Consider the following 22,041-nt stretch of genomic DNA (forward strand, 5'->3'; position numbering starts at 1 on the left):
GAAATTGAGTGCCTGATCTACAAGTTCTAGAGAAATATGTGGGTCTGATGTATAACCAATCAAATACAACTGCTTTTGTAGATGAGGCAAGTTTCGATCTCTTTGCATGAAAGCAGAGGTCATACGACTTAATCTCACCAACATAAAATGCACTGAATGTAAATGTCAAACGAGGACTCTGTCAGTCAAGGCATAATTGGGGCCAGTGTGTCAGCCATCAACCAGAACCTCAGGTCCTTCTTAGAAGGATAACAAGAGGAAAACTGTCTGGATTGCCCTTGAACCCGTTTCTATAATCTTCTGGAGACTGACAAAATATAGGTGCAAAACATATGGTGGTGGGAGGTGCAAATCTGTATAGGATGGACAATGCTGACGTTCACTCTGCAGTGGTCCTTATCAAATTTTGCCAAGCGGGCACTGAGTCAATATAATTTCATATATAGGTTTTCGTATCACACCATAATCACCTTATTCAGTCATCAGGCGGCCATTGAGGAGAATGTCTACCATTTTAAAATTTCAAGAGGATATGACTCCTCCGCTAAAAACCATTACTAAAAATACTTCAGTCAAATTTGTTTTAGAAAAATGGAAATATTATCTTAAAGAATATCAATGTCAATTTAAATTTAAATCCCTATTCTAAGGATTCTAAATAAAAGACTGTATTATTTGATACAAAAAATATGTATTAATTTTCTTCTTTTTTTAGAATACATTTGAGCTGTGTATTGTCATCGGCAGATAATTTAAGATAAGGCTTTTCAGTTATTATCTCGGGATCACAAAATTCATAATACTTCTGGTGAAAACTATTAGAGCGCTCTGTGCATTGCTAACGACCTTAATTGAATACCATGCATTGCTCCTTGACATTGTATCAGCAATTTTCTTTCGAAATTTCTTTTTCTGTATAGTGAATAACCTCGTAATCTTGTGTATCATTTTCAAGTAAACAGCAACCTTAGTTTTATCTCTCACGAGAAGCCGTGGATTTGCAGGTGGCATATGCAGATGGATCCTCCAACCGAGTAAGATCTATAAATGGTAACATAGCGGCCTTGTCCGTTAACTGGAAAATGAAATTCAATTCGTTATTAATGTCTTCAGTAGCGCATCATTCTTATGTCGATCTTCACAGGCCTGTTGTAATTACTTCCATTATCAGTAGTAGTGAAAACGATAGTTGTTTTTGAAATGTTGCCCGTGAAATTGAATTCAGTCTTAGGGTAAGACCAAGTGTTCGGACACACGCACAAACTCGGAAAATCCTTGCGAATATCCGAAAGTTCCTGACCTTTGAGTGTTAAGGTGCGTTCACACGGTCGAATAATGTCCGATGGACAAATATTATTACCAATTAACAATTGTCTGCCGGTCTTTGCCTAGTGAGCAGAGTAAAAACAGTGGTATACAACCTCATCTGGTATCACTGTTTGTTGCCAGATCTACTTCCATCGTTTCAACGCTTATAACGTAATCCTGCTTCGCCTATGATATGGTAACAATGTTTATCCGTCAGACATTGTTCGACCGTGTGAACGCACCTTTAGGATGCACGAAAATGAAATACAACCTGTTTTCTTCATCAATAACTTACCGTTGAATGTTTCAGCAGTGTAAGGCGTTACGTAACTGGTGTTTCTCTGCAGCGCAAAAGTGTCGGTCTGGTAACTCCCGGTGTCGCCAATCTGGAAATACGTTCAAGGGCGATAAGCAAAGAATTCCTTCGGTTCCAAAATGAATTTGGCTACGTCACACGAGAACAGCGCAGCTGACTTTTTTTCACTTTTTAATTGCAAATTTCACAGTCCCTATTGTCACAGCTATAAAGTATATAGTACATAGGCTCTTATCTCCAGTCTTTTAGGATTCATTCTTGAATGCTTTACGTACGTAGATGACAATGCTTTTTAGTGAAGGGGCTCTTGTCCCGAATGATGGAGTGATGACAACTTTCCTGATGTTGTACGAGCTTCCGAGGTCAGTTCTGATAAAAGCGTTTTTGTTTACATCAGTGCAAGGGCAGCTGTACTGGTCAGTACGGCCGCACATAACGCCATCCACCTACGAAAGTTACACGCGTTAAATGCTGTACATAGTATACACACACATACACACGCACACACATATGTCAATATAGTCCACAGGATAAAAGAGAGAATAAAAGTAGCACGATAATTTCGCCATCCACCAGGCCTCTTCAAGAGCTTTATTTTAACTAAACAGAATGAATATATACAAAAATTCATATACACTTTCCCACTGGAAAAATAAAATTAACATAACAATTGTCAAAGTAAAAATGAGGTTGTTTAGATCATATACAAATGGTCAAATCAGCAATTCAACCAAGTTAAAAGATTTGGTGATTGGTCATTTAAACCTTTCTCTGAATTTGTACTGGTGAGAAACAATATGAAAGAATAAAGGGTCCAATTTATATATGCTCTGACTGATACTGAAGTTCTTTTGTTTGCTAAAACATATGCAAGTTGTTTCTAACAAATTTCTTGCAATCATATCTTTTTCCATGAATATTGTCTCTGTTTTGTTCCAAAAGATAGGACAGCCGCAATTTTGTACATGTAAATTAACATGACTGTTTGGAGAATTTGTTCTTACACAATATCGATGCTGGGAAATTCTCTTATCGATATCTTTTCCTGTTTGTCACATGTAGAATTTGCCACATTCACAAGGTATTTTGGAAACCAAGCCTTCTTCTTGTTTAGGACTGTTGCCAATAACTGTTTTTCCTACTGTGTTGGAGTAGGAAAATACCACTTTGTAAAGTTTAGTAATCTCAAAGGATAAACAGTCTCACTGAATGAAAGGTGGAAAGGGATAACCAGAGTATTACTCATATCATATTCCTTTTTGGTGTTTGTTCTATGATAAGTTTGTTCAGCTAAGAATAATCATTCCTCTGTTTCCCTGAAAGTTGTTTTTCATGTCAATTCTGATGATAATATTAATCTCCTCGTCTAAATATTCAGGGCTAACTATTCTAAGTGCTCTTAAAAAATTACATCTCAAACATTGCATGTATGAGTCGACTTTGCATCGATCATTAGGTTGTTATTTGTAGCATTTCTCTGATTACATTAGTGTCTAAAAAATGTATAGAGTTGTTTGTTTCTTTCTCCATGGTGAATTTTATTGATAGTACTAAGAATTAGGATCAGATAGAAATTTATCAGTATCGTGGTTTACCCTCCAAAGAGTAAAAGTGTCATCTACGTATCTAACCCAATAAACATCATCTGGCAATATGCTTGTTGGCAATTCGAGTTTCATAGAATTCCATGTATGTATATGTTAGACAGCGCAGGAGACAAGCAGTTGCCCATTTGCATTCCAAATTTCTGCTTATAATACCTATTATTAAAAACGAAACAAATAACCATCACACAGTCTAATTAATTTCAAAATGTCTGAAACAGGTAAACAGGTATGGAAAAAATATACTCATTTAGTTTCATATATATATATATATATATATATATATATATATATATTTATCAAAAACGCAATATTATATATATATATATATATATTTATAACAAAACAAAGCATAAAATATAAAATGACTAAATATACTAGATATTTTAGATATATGTGAGTTTTCATATCAGCGTAAAAGTATGGTGTCTATTTAAACATGCATGGGATATGTATGTATATATATAATATATATTAGATATATATATATATATATATATACCTATACATATATAGGTATATATATATATATATATATATATATATATATATATATATATACATATACACCTAGATATATATATACCTATATAGGTATAGGTATATATTTATTATAGATATATATATAACCTATATATATAGGTATATATATAAAAAATATATATATATATATATATATATAATATACCCTATATATATATATATATATATATATATATATGTGTGTGTGTGTGTGTGTGTGTATGTGTGTGTGTGCGTATATATATATATATATATATATATATATAAATAAATAAAATATAAATATATCCCATGCACATTTAAATAGACACCATACTTTTACGCTGATATGTAAATTCACATATTATATCTAAAATATTTAGTCATTTTATATTTTATGTTTTGTTCGGCTGTTTCTGAGTTTACAGACACAATATTACCAGCAGGAAACACAAATAAATAAGGTTAATACTTGTAATGAAGTAAGTAATCTGCTCTTCGTCACCTATACAAGCAACTCGTGGCGCACACCACAAACACGTTGAACACGAATCAACGGCTTTATTGGTAATCGTTCCAGTAGCGGGGTAGAGCCGTCAGTGCATCTCATGCGGTGCACTGTAGGCATTACTTACGGTTCTTTGCAGAGTGTCTTCGGACCCTAGCTGCAATCCCTTTTCGTTCCTTTTACTCTTCCTCTTTCCATATTCTCTTTATTCCATCTTACTTTCCCGCCTCTCCTAGCAACTGATTCGTAGTGCAACTGCGAGGTCCTCCTCCTATTAAACCTTTCAATTTTTACTATCAATTTCCGTTTCAGCTTTAAATGACCTCATAGGTCTCAGTGCTTGGCCTTTAGCCTTAGGAGTAAATAAGGGAACATCACACCGTTGTATTAGGATCCAGTAGAAATAATAGTATGAGCATTACAAGTGCGGGTATTTCCGTTCATTTTGGCCCTAATAAAGATTCTTTGCAACACGTATTAGCAAGGGTAGTAGCAATCAGTAGTAATGACAGTAGCATTAGTAGTAGAAAAATGCATTCTTTACTTACAAGTGAGCTAAAGGGTACCGGGAAGCCTACAAGAGTACCAGCACTAGTGATAGTCTTGTACAAAGACAAATCTGATGCTACGCCCCTCTGATAAGCCTCTATAAAGTTGGGGGTCGGGGGTTCGGGGCTTCCCGGAGGTGCCGCGCCCTGGTAAATCACGCAGTTGGCACCTGGAAGTCAGTGGTACCATGGTCAGTCTAGCCAGCTTCAAAGAAAATGTAAGTTCAATGGCATTCCTGTAAAACTTTGCCCAACATATACTCGGTTTTCTTCCATCTGTCCACCTGCTCGGGGTCCTCGCGAATGGTAACACTGCGTCCTGGGCTTTAAATAGTTACGCTATGTGTAAGTTTTAGGTAAATAAGAGGATATCTGGGTGCACATTTGCAACTGAAAAGTGTTTTAATAAATTACTGTATGCGAATTACACCGTTAATATTCGAAATAGGATATTGTTATTCCTGTTGAATGTAAGCCAGACGCAGTGGCGGGAAAATTGCTTCTCTCGCTGTTCACTACGGCGAGATGTCAACTTTATTGGACCACACATTACACGTAAGTATATCAATATATACTTTTAATTTTTATAAAGTGCATTTTAGCATCTGTTGAATAGAATTTGCGTCTGGTTGTTTCATTCGCCATCCCGAAAAGGCAGCTTACTTTCAACAGTAATAACAATATCCTATTTCGAATATTAACCGTGTAATTCGCATACAGTAAATTATGAAAACACTTTTCAGTTGCAAATGTACACCACAGGCGGGTGGACAAATGGAACGAAAAACAGTATAGTATGGAATTTGGTCAGTGTAACGATCTTAATTGAATATTGTTTAATTGAACACTGGGAAATATCTAGCGGTCACGAACTTTTGGGAAGCATGCAAGGACCAACTACGTATTTTGATTAACGGTAGCCTGATGACTGGTCGAAAGACAATTGGTAGAATAACAATTCGTCGAAATGACAATTCGTCGATAGGATGAGCCATATATATATATAGATATATGTATATAATATATATACATATATATATATATATAGATATGATATAGATATAGATATAGATATATTAATAAATTTATATAATATATAGATATCTAATATATATACTATTCTATATATATATATTAATTATATATATATATAGGTATATCATATATATATATATATAGACCATAAAATATATAATATATATAGTTATATAGATTATTATATATATATAGATATCTATAGATATATATAATATATATATATATATATATATCATATATATATATATAAAATATATATATATATATATATATATATATAATAGTATTACGAAGTGCCAAGTATCTGGTTTACCTACATTACCAGTTCATTTAATGTTACCTCCCAAAAAAACCCTGACACCTGAACCCTCATAACACATATTAAACGACTGAATACTCTAAAGGCAACAGTGATCCCTTAACACTTACCAGTATTGCAGAAAATCAGACTAAGTTCATCAAAACAGGTGTGAGGTAATCTTGTAGGTAATTAAATTAATCAAAGGGCATCACTCCATCAACAACTTTAAAATCTAAGTATTTCCCTGATTTCAGAAGTCTAAGTACTTCCCTGGTTCTAAGTCACTTCAAGTAAATTGAAGGAAAGCAAATCAATTACCACTCTATGTTTCTACCTAACATAAATATAATCATAATTAAATTCAAATATACTGGTTATAAATGAAAATACTTATAAAAATTTTAAATAAAAAATTTATTATTAAACTCAAAATTTATAAGTGAAATTCACAATATCAGGGAGAATTACTGTTACTTGAAAACAAAGAAAAGTTTAATTAATTCTTGAATCAAATTAAGTAAAATTAAATAAAAATTAATTTATCACAAAATTCAAGAAAATTAATTCAATTGAAATTCAAAAGTGTTAGGCAATAATTGAAAATTTGAAATTAATTCACAAGTGCTAAACAACAACAAAACTTGAAAAGAATTCTAGGTAAATGCAAATGATTCACAAATGTTAAATTTAATTAAATGTGCAATGATTAAGCAATGAAAATAACTAAGTCAATTAAATCGTGAATGTAAATGAAAATATAAAATAAAAAGGCACACTTCAATAAGAAAATGAACAAGTGCACAAACAATGGAACAATCACATACACAAAAATACGCAATGTGTAAAAGTGTAAATCTTTTCCACTCAAAACACTGTAACCAACAGTTTTTACCAAACCTTCATAACCATCTGTTATTAGTTAACCACAGTTCCTATCAATTATTAGTTAACCACACCCCCTATCCATTATTTGTTGCAACTAATAAAAATATAACACTTTACCTTTTTGGTATACCAACTTCTTTCTTTCTCTTGCTGCAGCTTGTATATCACACTTTCACAAAAACCAGGCGCCGTTACGAAACAATGTTTGTTCAGATTCCACAAAAGAAACTAAATAACACTAAATAAACTCTAAGAAATATCAAACATGAAATTCTAAGTTACGTGTGACCAATTTACGTTACGTTAATATAATCTCAATGATGTCAAGGGAGAGAGAGAGAGAGAGAGAGCGATCTAACCGCCTCGAGGTTCTATGATCTAATGAAATCTTCTTCCTTGCGGAAACTGGATTAGAGATATAATACAAAACGTTCTTGGCACAAATGCTTCTAGTAGCTTCGAAATCTGACGCAATCTTCATAAAGAGAAATGTGCAATCTCCACATGGGACTCGGCAAAGACATACGCGTACGAGTCCAGTCTGTTAAAAAAAAGACACGTACTCTACTCGATCGACACGAAGGAGAAGTCTTATCACGTACGATGACAGATTCTCCAAAACACAAATGAAGATTTGAGATCGCTTATCAAAACGCGTTGACAGATTTAGGAAAGCAAACGGATCTCGCAGACCCTCTAATCTTAAAGTGTTGACATAAAAGTTAAACATTCATAGCTTCGATCGGACAAAGAGAATCTCTCTCTTTTTACATTCTACGTTAATATATATATTCTTTTATAATATGCAATGCGAAATCTGAACACACATTTTAAAACATCCTATTCTAAGCTATCTAGGAATCTGAAAAAATGTTACACAATCTACATGACATTTCAAAGAGGGGAAACATGCATTTTGAAAGTAGCAATATATAATATACCTCCCTGCAGAAGATTTTTTATCACGGTGTTGAATCCAACGATTTGCAACGAGATAAATAATCAGCAACTACATTGTTTTTGCCACTAATGTGCGGCACTCTTAAGTTATACTGTTGCAGGCACAAAGACCACCTGGTCAGTGTTTGATTATGGTTTTTTATTCTCTGGATAAATGATAGTGGATTGTGATCAGACAACACTAAAACTTCTTCATTCCTAGGTCTATTCACATAAACTTCAAATTTTTTCAATGCGGTGATAGGCTAAAGTTTCCTTCTCAATTGTCGAATATACTTTCTGATGTTTTTTCAATTTTGTAGACATGAAGCACACAGGATGGTAGATATTATTTTCATCTTCTTGAAGTAGAACAGCTCCAACGCCACAGTCTGACGCATCAACTTGTATCACAAATTTCTTGTCGAAGTCTGGAGCTTGAAGTACTGGTCTTGAAGTTAAAATGGCTTTTACCTTCTCAAAGGATTCTTTACACTCTGGAGTCCAAATAAACTTAGCTTTGGGACTAGTCAAGTCTGTCAAGGGAGCTACTACGGCTGAGAAATTTGGGCAAAAATGACGATAGAATCCAGCCATCCCCAAAAATCTCTGTAGCTGTTTCCTGGTAGTAGGTGGGGTAGCCTTACGGATACCTTCTACATTAGCATTTACTGGAGCAAGAAGGCCTTTCCCAACTTTAAACACCAGATACTGCACAGTTGCCTTTCCAAACTCACTCTTCTCTAAGTTGACTGCTAATCCTGCTTCTTGTAGTTTCTTGAAAACTTTCCTCAGAATCTTCAGATGTTCTTCCCACGTTGTAGAGTAAATCATGATGTCATCTAGGTATACACCTACTCCTTCTATTGATCCTAGCAGTTGATCCATCACTCGTTGAAATGTTGCCAGTGCATTCATCAGTCCAAACGGCAGAACAGTATATTGATATAGTCCAAATGGAGTAATAAAAGCTGACAGGAACTTCGCATTCTCATCTAAGGGAATTTGATAATATCCTTTCAACAAGTCTATCTTGGAAACAAACTTGGCTTGCCCAATATTATCAAGTAACTGATCTATAAGAGGCAAAGGATAATTATCAGCCACACTGATAGAATTCAGTTTCCTATAATCAGTACACATCCTAAATGAACCATCTGGTTTCTTCACTAATACACATGGAGAACTGAAGTGACTTGAACTGGGTTCTGCTAATCCATGTTGCAGCAAATACTCAACTTCCTTCTTCAAAACATCTCGATGATGAGGTGATAAGCGATAGGCTCTTTGCTTGAAAGGTTTTCCATCTTCTTGAATCTTGATTTCATGCTCGGTCAGATCAGTACGTCTAGGCACATCTGAAAAAATTTCTGGAAAACTTCTAATTACTTCACTTAAGTCTTCAACTTGTTCAACACTCAGATGTTTCAGTTTATCCTCCAAATTTTCCAAAATTGAAGAATTATTCATCTTGCTTGCAGTTCCCAATTCGTAGCCATCATCGTCTTCTGTAGATAAAGTTGTTTGGGTTACTGACACAGTTTCAGTTTTAGTTTGTGAGAAATAAGGTTTCAAGAGGTTCACATGTATCTTCCTTTGTTTTCTTCTTCTTTCTGGTGTTTCAATCACATAAGTTCTATCACTTAACTTCTGAATTATCTTGTAAGGACCTTGAAATTTATTAGTGAGGGAAATCTCTTGACAGGTAAGAACACTAACACTTGTTGACCAACACTAAAACTTCTTAGCTTAGCCTTAGCATCAAATCTCCTTTTCATTTTCTCTTGACTCATTTTCAAGTTTTCTAGAGAGAATTTTCTAATCTCTTTCAACCTTTTCCTTAAGTTCTTCACATACTCTCCTTGGCTTTCCTCTTGATTTTCTTCCCAATTTTCTGCAAGAATCTTCAACGGTCCTCTAACTTCTCTTCCACAAATCATCTCATCAAGGTGAACATCCCATACTTTCTTGATAAGCATTCCTAACTTCAAACAACATTATTGTACCAACTCCCATTCTCTTCCTGACTCAGAACAATACTTTGTCAGCATACTTTTCAATGTTTGATGGAACCTTTCCAAGGCACCTTGAGTTTCTGGATGATAGGCAGTGGATAACTGTTGTTTCACTCCTAACAAAAGCATCACATCCTGGAATAACTTTGAAGTAAAGTTTGTTCCTCTGTCACTTTGTACTATTTCTGGTATACCAAACTTTGAGAAAAACTCCACAAGTTTTTCAGCAACTATCTTGGCAGATATGTTTCTAACAGGGATTGCTTCTGGATATCTTGTCACAGGGCACATTAATGTTAACAAATACTCATTTCCTTTCTTTGTCTTCGGCAGTGGTCCAACCATATCTATAATCACTTTGCTAAAGGGTTCTCCTCTAACTTCTATAGGTTGTAGGGGGCTTTCTTGATGGTTTCATTCGGTTTTCCAGCTATCTGGCAGGTATGACACTCACGACAAAACCTACTAACATCTTTGTGAAGTCCAGGCCAGAAAAAATATTTCATGATCTTCTCCACAGTCTTCCTGATTCCTATATGTCCAGACTCATGAGCTACTGCAACCACTTGCTTTCTCAATGGATATGGAATCAAAATTTGATGATATTCGCCCCATACAGCATCTCCTGGAATATCTGTAGGTCTATACTTCCTCATCAGTAAACCTTCCTTCAGATAGTAACAGGTAGGAGTTTGTTGCATCTCTTCTCGATCAACAACTCTGAAGAACAAATCAGTTAACGATGCATCCTTCTTCTGCAAGTCCATCAGCTTCTCTCTTGTCACTTGACCAACTTCAAGGGTTGAATTCTCAATATCTGCTAACTCAGCTACTGTAGTTTCACTATTGTCTTCAGTAACACTTTGACTACTCAGAGTCTCTTCAGGAACATCAGGTTCTTCTTCGTCGTCGTAGTCTTCTTCATCTTCTTGGGAAATCTCTTCTTGGTCAGCACTATGGGAAACTTCACTTCCCTGGAATAATTCTTCTAAGCACAAAGATCCTTCACTTGATCCTTCTTGGGTGTGTAAATCCTCAGTTTCTTCACTTGCAGTCGTAGTCCTCTTCATACTTCTAGTAGTTACACAACTAGGAAACAGGTGGGAGTTATTCTTCTCCAACTCTACTATAGGACTAATCCTCAATGGTTTGTCTGTTACTACAGGACAAGGAATAAATGGCACACCACCAACTTCATTCCCCAACAGAACATGTATACCTTCCACAGCCAGTGAGTCCTTTACAGCAAAATCAACATTCCCTGTCACCAATTCACATGACAGGTGTAAGCGGCATATAGGAGTTACTTCCTCTCCTCCTATACCCTTCAAAATAACTGAATCTCCTGTGAGACTCTTCTCCAACTGAGGGTGAGAACCACATACGATCACACTATGGTTACTCCCTGTATCACGTAATATCTTGACTGGTACCTGCATACTTCCTTCTTGAGTTGACAGCATACCCTCATAGATATATGGCTTAAAAGCCTCCACACTGGTAAGCCACTCACTGCTTGAGGTAACATTTCCACTGGTTGCTAAACATTCAGCTTGTTTAGTTTCATTCTTCTCTGGAGTCTGATTCTTTCCCACACTGCTCTTCGTAGTTTGTTTCACCTGGTCGCCTTTTACAATTTGACCAACTGGCTTTGACTGCTGTTGATTCTGGTAACACTCTTGACTGTAGTGTCCTACTCTTCCACACTTGAAACAGACAACATTAGGTTTCTGTAACTGTCTTGAAAAACTGGATGAGGATGTCACATTAGCTTGCTGAGGTGTATTACCTTGTGTACTCTTGTTAGTATCACTTGAAGGTTTCCCATTAAATTTGTTCTTGTTATTTGGAAAAGACTTAAAACTTAGGCGTTGTTGACTCTGGTACTTGATTATATTGTAATCTTCACTTATTGTAGCAACTTTGTCAAGTTTCTTCACTTCTCTCTCTCTTAAATAGGCTCTTATATGTTCAGGAATTCCCTTAAGATACTGTTCAAGAACAAGTAACTCTTCTAACTCATCAAAAGTTTTAACTTTAGCAGCTTCTACCCAACGTTTGAAACACCTCACTTTGTAAGCATAATCTAAGAATGTTCCCTTCTCATCTTTTCTTAAATTTCTAAATCTTTCATTGTAGTACTCTGGGGTCATCTGGTAAACTTGTAGCACACTGTGTTTAAGTACCTTGTAGTCTTTACACTGATCAGCTGTTAAGGCTAGATAAGCACTTCTCCCTTTACCAATTAAGACACTTTGTAGCAAAACTGACCATTTATCTTCTGGCCATCCCATACCTGAAGCCACTTTTGCAAAGTGATAAAAAAACTCATCTAGAGCTTCTTCAGTAAACTTAGGAATTAACTTCTGTACTCTCACTAAATCAAATACAGGGTCTTGATTACCTTGGTTAGGGTTAGATGGTATTACAGGTAATGTGGATCTAGCTTTTATTAATTCCATTTCCCTTTCATATCTTGCCATTTCTCTTTCCTCTTCTGCTGCTTTTTCTTCTTCTCTTTCTCTTCTTTCTGGGTTTTCCCTGTCTATTCTCTCTCTTTCACCAAGCATTTTTAGCTTAATCAAATTCTCTTCTGCTTCAATGCGTCTAAGCTCTAACTCTGCATCACTTTTCTCTTTCTTTTCTGCTTGCTAATTTATGAGATCAGCACATGCTACATTCAATAACTCTTGAGCCAATTCTAACTCATCTTCATCAATTATTCTACCAGAGTTTATCAATGATTCCATAGCAATGCATCTTATTTGTGCCTTTACCATACTAGTAGACACATAACCACCACATGCCTCTGCTAAAGCGCTCCATTTTGCCTTAGTCAGAGTGGTTTCAGACAAAACTTGGATAGAAGGGGTTGCTAAAAATTCCTGAACCTTGAACTGAGCCATTTTCCTCTAAGTTATCAACTTACAATTCAATACAATAAATGCAAAACAAAAACTATATGGTCACTCTCCTAACAAAATATATCCCTAACAGAACCATTATATTCTAGAGTGATAATGAAATCTGCTTTCCCGGGTCTGGGCACCATTAAACAATGTTACGAAGTGCCAAGTATCTGGTTACTACACTTACCATTCATTTAATGTTACCTCACAAAAACCAGACACCTGAACCCTCATAACATGTATTAAACGACTGAATACTCTAAAGGCAACAGTGATCCCTTAACACTTACCAGTATTGCAGAAAATCAGACTAAGTTCATCAAAACAGGTGTGAGGTAATCTTGTAAGTAATTAAATTAATCAAAGGGCATCACTCCATCAACAACTTTAAAATCTAAGTATTTCCCTGATTTCAGAAGTCTAAGTACTTCCCTGGTTCTAAGTCACTTCAAGGAAATTGAAGGAAAGCAAATCAATTACCACTCTATGTTTCCACCTAACATAAATATAATCATAATTAAATTCAAATATACTGGTTATAAATGAAAATACTTATAAAAATTTTAAATACAAAAATTTATCATTAAACTCAAAATTTATAAGTGAAATTCACAATATCAGGGAAAATTACTGTTACTTGAAAACAAAGTAAAGTTTAATTAATTCTTGAATCAAATTAAGTAACATCAAATCAAAATTAGTTTATCACAAAATTCAATAAAATTAATTCAATTGAAATTCAAAAGTGTTAGGCAATAATTGAAAATTTGAAATTAATTCACAAGTGCCAAACAACGACAAAACTTGAAAAGAATTCTAAGTAAATGCAAATTAATTCACAAATGTTAAATTTAATTAAATGTGCAATGATTAAGCAATGAAAATAACTAAGTCAATTAAATCGTGAATGTAAATGAAAATATAAAATCAGGCACTTCAATAAGAAAATGAACAAGTGCACAAACAATGGAACAATCACAAACACAAAAATACGCAATGTGTAAAAGTGTAAATCTTTTCCACTCAAAACACTGTAACCAACAGTTTTTACCAAACCTTCACAACCATCTGTTATTAGTAAACCACAGTTCCTATCAATTATTAGTTAACCACACTCCCTATCCATTATTAGTTGCAACTAATAAAAATATAACACTTTACCTTTTTGGTATACCAACTTCTTTCTTTCTCTTGCTGCAGCTTGTATATCACACTTTCACAAAAACCAGGCGCCGTTACGAAACAATGTTTGTTCAGATTCCACAAAAGAAACGAAATAACACTAAATAAACTCTAAGAAATATCAAATATGAAATTCAAAGTTACGAGTGACCAATTTACGTTACGTTAATATAATCTCAATGATGTCGAGGGAGAGAGAGAGAGAGAGAGAGCGATCTAACCGCCTCGAGGTTCTATGATCTAATGAAATCTTCTTCCTTGCGGAAACTGGATTAGAGATATGATACAAAACGTTCTTGGCACAAATGCTTCTAGTAGCTTCGAAATCTGACGCAGTCTTCATAAAGAAATGTGCAATCTCCACATGGGACTCGGCAAAGACATACGCGTACGAGTCCAGTCTGTTAAAAAAAAGACACGTACTTTACTCGATCGACACGAAGGAGAAGTCTTATCACGTACGATGACAGATTCTCCAAAACACAAATGAAGATTTGAGATCGCTTATCAAAACGCGTTGACAGATTTAGGAAAGCAAACGGATCTCGCAGACCCTCTAATCTTACAGTGTTGACATAAAAGTTAAACATTCATAGCTTCGAACGGACAAAGAGAATCTCTCTCTTTTTACGTTCTACGTTAATATATATATTCTTTTATAATATGTAATGCGAAATCTGAACACACATTTTAAAACATCCTATTCTAAGCTATCTAGGAATCTGAAAAAATGTTACACAATCTACATGACATTTCAAAGAGGGGAAACATGCATTTTGAAAGTAGCAATATATAATATAGATATATATATAGATATATATATATATATTATATATATATATATATATATATATTTATATATATATATATATATATATATATATCTATATATATATATATATATATATATATATATATATATACTATATCTATATATATATATATATATATATATATATAATATATATCTATCTATCTATCTATCTGTCTATCATCTAAGCTATCTATCTATCTATCTATCTATCGATCTATCTATCTATATATATATATATATATATATATATATATATATATATATATACATACATATAGATAGATATATATATATATATATATATATATATATATACATATATATAGATAGATAGTATATGATTATATATAATAAATATATATATATATATATTATATATATATATATATATATATATGCATGCATACACAAACACACTCTCTCACTCTTCTTCTCTTTCTCTATCTTAATAGCCTTTATAGCTACTTGTTCATAGTCTACCATAATGGATGAAACATTCAAGCTTCGACTTTGTTTTATATATGTGAAAATGTCATAAGTCTCTTGGTCCTTTTAGCCCGACCAGCAGTATAGCAATGGTAAGATTTTATTTTCAGCAATTAAAGCATGGCTAGTGCACAACTATGAATTAACTGGGGCACTGTCAAATGTGCCATCACAAAACCAAATACATTTTTGGGATAAAAGGTCCAAATTTCTCGCAGTTCCATAAATAGTAACTTTTTCGTCTTCACACAACTTAAAATTTGCACCTCTTGTCGTAACGTTTAGGGCTACATCTTCTTGTACGGACATTTTCCTGTTCACTGTTCTCAAAAGAGAAGATTTTTTTGGGTAGTGCTCCTGCAACACTCAAAGGCATAGTACATGTTGCATTGTCCACTTTATAGCCAGTCACTTTCTCGGTTTCACAAGCCCTTTGCTTAATTTCATTCAGAACAGAAACTGTTTCAAACTACCATGTTATTCTGCTTACTATTTTTGAAAAACCATGCTATCAACGAACAGGTACTTAAAAATAGAAATTGTTTCAAACCAGCATACCATTCATTCGACAAATTGTCATTTTGACGAATTGAATTCGACGAGTTGTCATTCTATCAATTGTCTTTCGACGAATTGTCTGCATACCTGCGTAACGTCGTTTTATATTCATCTGAAACTTGATTTAAGCAATCGTTAACATTTTTCCATTTCATTCGGTCGTTCTCAAGATACTGAACGGATAATGAACGAAGGCACATTTTGGGGAGTACTAAACGATAGTCTGCTTTAACAGCTATGCCAAGAGATTGATTATATTTCATTTTCATTATAGTCTCAAAACATGATGTAAATCTAGCTGAATAAATATAAATCATTATGAACATGATATATGATTATTCCCGTCATTATCATGATTGAAATAGCTCTGAATTTGTTTGGAGCTTTACCAGAGATACTCTAGGTGGTGACAGTACTTTAACAATTAAAATGTACTAAAAGGTGGGTATCTGCTTTAGTGCAAACAAAAATTCTCGTATTCAATATCATCAATTATTACAGGGATTGATTTTAGCCAGACGTAAAGGAGAAGCTCCTCTCGCGATTAGGAACGAATAGCATATAGGCTACAAGTGCCCTCTTTAAGAATGGTGGCTATATTTAGTATTATAAAAAAAAACCTTGCTTTAAAAGCAAATATCTTCTCTGATCTTAAAGGACCACTATATTGTAGCTGGCATATTTTTACCGTGAAACCGGAAGTTCACAAAGTTTGGTGTTAACTCGTGAAACAACAACCCCAAAAAAGGTAACTTAGATGAAAGCAATTAGAAAAAAAATCAGCAATTAATCAAAAGATCTTTTCCCTGCAAATTAAGTCTGAAATGGTTGCGCAGTTATATAAACTTACCTTTAATCAGAAAGAAATCGCAGACAGGGTCGTTTTTGCACGTCAGTGAACAGGCTAGAGCTGTACTTTTGAAGCCAGGCAAGGCTTTCACTTCCTTGCTCGCCAGCTGGCTGGTGCAGTTCGAGTTCGCGCTGTCGTAGTAATACTGGGGATGCACGGTGATGAGAGGGAATATCCATACATGTCAAGAATAGAACATAGAATTTAGGCCAAAGGCCCTGTGCTGGGACCTATGAGTTCATTCAACACTGAAACTGAAATTGACAGTAAAAAGGTTTGAAAGGTGTAACAGGAGGAAAACCTCGCAGTTACACTATAAGCTGATTGTTAGGAGAGGGTTGGAAGTAAGAAGAATGATAATATGAATGGAGGTACAGTAAAAGGATTTATAGATGTAGAAGGTAATTGCATTTATAGCCAAAATACATAAGTAAACTGCTATCAGGTGTTCGTATAGAAAAGTGTGTACATATATATTTGGAATTATGATATTCAGATAAGCTTTTATATGAATGTGTCTTCTTGGATTGCCAAACTATATATATCTTAAAGGCACCAGTAAGTCTATAATATTAAATAGTCGGGTTGATAACCTTAGCTCTTGCCGGTTAGAGACAGATGCAAAACGCTGGATTCCTCAAAGATGCTGAAATGAAAAAACAAACAGGAAAGCTTACCGGCGCACAATTGGGGTCAGTGACGCATTTCGAAGATCAAGTTTCATGTATGTAGCGTGCATGCCTCTTGTGTGCCAATTGGTGAGTGTGTGTGTTCGTAATGAACAAAAAATGACATATAATCTAGAGGGAAAGTTGCAAAGGGGGACTCACTGAATTTGATTGATAGAGTGTGGAACACGCCACAGAAGAGGTGCTAGAAGAGATGTTGCAGGTCCGTCGGACAAGGTACCGTAGAACGTGAAACTTTGAAAAAGTTAACGTTTGAAGCGATAATTAATCGAGTTCTAGAGAAAGGGAAGTGAGGTGCGGCACACATTCTTTATTGACGAACTTTAATGTTTTATGGTGTCATAATTATGGTTTCTTTATTTCAGATGGATTCGAAGTCACCTTATGGGTTTTCTCTAGACTAATTTTGATCATTAATAAACTATGAATGTTTGGACACTTAGGGGAAAAGGGGGTACTTACTTAAATATGATTTTGAGAGGACTATGATAGTTTAACGTTTCTTTTGGGGTCAGGCTTAATTAAGTTTATTCCATTTTTATGCTAGCTAATTTTGGGAAATAGAAAGTATATTTTTGTAACAACAAAGAGTTTACATCAGCCTAATTTGAAACTGATTTTCAGCCAACTTCAGAGATGGCATTCAACAGAAAAAATGTAGGCTACGTTACCAGTTAGATGTTTTCTTTTCATTTGTTTAAACGAGTATCATTTAACCTCGTTAGAGATTGTTCCCCGTTAGATATATAGCTATATATGCGTATACATATAATATATATATATATATATATATATATATATATACATATACGTATATATAGAATTATATATATGTATATATATACGAATAAAAAAATACATATTTACATGAATGTTCTCACTTTTACACTTGTGACTTTTGTATTCATTAATAATAAACCATAATTACCGTTTAATATAAAATTCACTATGCTTGGGATAACTTTCATTCTTAGGGAATTATGCTGATGATTTCTTCTACAACGACTGGGATTCGAAGCACTCATCAATTGCAATTCCCCATTGGTGGAAGTTATTTCAAATATATAGTGACCTGTATTGTTGCTGCGATATTTTTAGAACCCTTGATAGAATCTGTTTCCAAAATGGGGTATTACAGGGAAATGTTTTATCGCCCTCGCTGCTTTCCCTCCTTGTGGTGAATTTTGAAATGAAAAATGTGGCTGGAGATGGAAAACAACGGCCAGGAAAGGCGGCACACTTAGAATATGAAGGTGGTGTTTTTTAAATCGGAGAAATTTCACAAACTTTCGAAACGTGCCTAAGAATGCATGAAATGTTAAACATCCACAATTATATAATAAAATATATTTCTATGTAAAAAACAAAGACTTTCGAACACCTGAACGGTGTTCCTCCTCAGTGTAGACGTTAAAATGTAAACGTAGAGGGTAGTTTCACCCTGAAGAGCATCTAAAAAGGTGGGCGGGGCGAGAAAATAACAGCCCACCATCGAAGTGCATGAGATATCTAGAGAGCTGAGGTACAAATAAATCTCCGAAGAACAGGCGCAACGAGGGAAGAGTAGGCACAAAGGGATGAAATAAAACCAGGTGGAGAAAGGATGAACGAGGTTCAGTCTTTCAGTATTTAGGAACGGGCTGCAAGTTCTCTTAGACTGAAATTCAGAGAAAATTATTACAAAGGCAAATCAAACACTATACTCTGTTTTTTTTTCATCTGTCCATCCGCCTGTGGTGTTTTTGTATGGTAACACTGCGTCCCGGGCTTTAGATAGTTACATTCAGCTTACATTCAACGATTATAATAATATCCTATTTCGAATATTAACGGTGTAATTCGCATACAGTAAATTATGCTCCTTTGGTAACCACAAGAGTTGGGGGCTGGAGATGGGTGGAGAGTTGTAAAAGTAAAAGCACAGGAAAATCGAAGGTGATGGAATTCTTCAAAAGACTAGTGCGTCGTGCTGCTATGGAATCTATATATATATATATATATATATATATATATATATATATATATATATATATATATATATATATATATATATATATTATATATATATATTATATATATATATATATATGATATATAATATATATATATATATATATATATATATATATATAAGCGAATACCACAGGAAAATGATGGAGACAGATATCCGTACCGAGCGCTTTGGTCTTTATTAGTCCAGGCCCTAATGTACAGACCAGCATGCATTTTTTCCGCCCTAAATCTTTCAATTGCCGTGAGTAGTATGACCCTTGATCTTTATTCCTCATTCGGTCAGACATCTGGCTAGTTGGGCATAACTCCAGGACAAGCCCGTTTAAATATGACGTCTGTCTATCGTAGGAAAAATTTACCTTTTCTAGTTGATGGGCTATATAAAGTATATGTAAAAGAGAATACCACAGGAAAATTTTTTTAATTATAATATATAAGATATATATAATATATATGTATATAAAATGTTATGTTATGTTTATATATATATATATATATACTTATAGATATATAATATATATATATATATATATATATATATATATATATATATAATATACTTTTCAAACAACAATTGGAAAACTTTCACTCTGAACAATTGCCTATTAGAGTAATTTTCTTTCGAACAATTTTCTGTTCGGATAGCTGTTTTTCAAGTAATTGTTATCGATTAATTGTTTTCGAATGATTTTCAGGAGACGATACACACACAGATATATATATATATATGTATGTATGTGTGTGAGTGTGTGCGTTTTGCTTATAAGATTGTCATATTCTTATATTTCAAATAATTTAAGGAAAATCCTGTATAAATTCCTTAGTAGGCCATTAGGCTATTCTGCATTGAAAAGAAATGGACGACAACCGCAGAAAATTTATTTTAAAACTTCGGGAAAGGCGTGACAAAAATCGCACTTGACAACACATCCCAACAAAAACATTCCCACGTAGAGGTTCTTCAGGAACTAATATGCTCCTTATCGATCAGTTATCCGTTAGAAAAAAAGACGACGACGATTTTCTGCACATTTGCATTATCATGCGACGACATGAATGGACACGTAGCGTACAAACTTATGGTTCAAATATATTTCCTTCAGGTCCATAAATTGTTGGGTCTGATTAAACTCATATCTCGTCCATGCTAATTTCATGATACCCACGAATTGGAAAATGGACTTACCTTCGAAAAGCTGATGGAATCGATCACGCAGCAGACGAGAGACGCCGAGAGCAGTAGGAATGTCGCAGGCAAAAACATTGGGAACTTCATGGATCCTAGATGCAAACTGGAAGTAATACTTGGGTTTGATATTAACGTCAAATTGTTCTTCTGGTCGTACTCATTCATCATGAATAGTTTCTGAATGGTCCGATTTATAATTACAGTGGGAAAGCTGCTAAATTTATAGGAAGTTTAGCAATTTGCATCCAATTTGCCACAAAGTTTTTATATAGTTATATCTCTAAAGTACTTGCACTAACTCTATTACTCCCATTCCCATAATTATCAAGGCTATTCCACCGATCTTTTTTATTCTATTTTATTTCTCCTCTTTCTGGCTTGACATAAATAGAGAGACTGACTTTCATAAACTGCTCGTCAAACTTTTGTAGTCATTGCTACTGAAAATTTTCTAGATATGGACGTCATTATAAATCTATAATGATAATATTAAATTTTCCTTGTTGAGCTTACAATAGACGCTCAGTTCATTCATGTACTTCAGGACTTTGCAATGGCATTTATGTTGAAGCAATCGACTAGAATACAGCAATCTAAACATGGCAGCTGACGCCAAGAGAAATTTGTTATTCATGGCGAAAATATCTGTTACTTACAGACCCCTTCATTAGGAAAATAAGCAAACTTTTAAGCTACAATTAACATTCCATGACAAAATAGCTGTTTTGCCTAATCTAAACATTGTAATCACACATTACCATCGGAAAAAAGCCGTTCAATATCAAATGTTGCCATAGCAAGATTTTGATTCCGAATTTTGTGTTTGTGTCATTACCAAAAACATTTAATACATAAAAGACAAAATAACGTGATTCGTCTATTAGATAAACTCTGCCATTTCACATATTAGCAACATCAAATAGTAATGGTTGAATGGTTCAACACCTACGTGTATATATAATATATATATAATATACTATATATCTATATATATATATATATCATTATATTATAATATATATTAGATATATATTATATATATAATATATTGATATAAATAAATGTGTGTGGTATATATATATATATAATATATTACTATATATATATAGATATGATTGGTGTGTCTGTGTGTGTGTGTGTGTGTGTGTGTGTAAAAGCATTCTGTTACAACAGAATTCCATCTAGTGAAAGGATTCCATAAAAACGCCAAAATATACAAAGAAACTACTATATTCAGAGACTGCTGTCTCTCTCTTCAGGTAGGTAAAAAATTATAAACTTGCAGAAAAAGCAGTATTTATACCAAGAGTTCTGTGCTGTTGATGAGGTATGTAGATGATATTCTAACATTTTGGGATAATAGATGTGGGGCAATTTCAATGAATTCC

General features: G+C 34.1%; 1 protein-coding gene across 1 annotated transcript; it reads right to left on the reverse strand.

Annotated features, from left to right (window-relative positions):
- Positions 1–733: 733 nt before the first annotated feature.
- Positions 734–16,906, reverse strand: LOC135211718 (uncharacterized). The gene is made up of 5 exons (XM_064244960.1): positions 16,763–16,906; positions 4,786–4,955; positions 1,900–2,070; positions 1,604–1,694; positions 734–1,075 (listed from the first exon to the last, which is right to left on the reverse strand). Exons 3-5 carry the CDS (start codon positions 2,056–2,058, stop codon positions 981–983), a joined length of 345 nt encoding a protein of 114 aa, XP_064101030.1. The 5' UTR covers positions 2,059–2,070; positions 4,786–4,955; positions 16,763–16,906; the 3' UTR covers positions 734–980.
- Between the last annotated feature and the right edge of the window lie 5,135 nt (positions 16,907–22,041).

The sequence above is a fragment of the Macrobrachium nipponense genome, chromosome 4 (genome assembly GCF_015104395.2).
Source record: "Macrobrachium nipponense isolate FS-2020 chromosome 4, ASM1510439v2, whole genome shotgun sequence".
Taxonomy (NCBI): Eukaryota; Metazoa; Arthropoda; class Malacostraca; order Decapoda; family Palaemonidae; genus Macrobrachium; species Macrobrachium nipponense.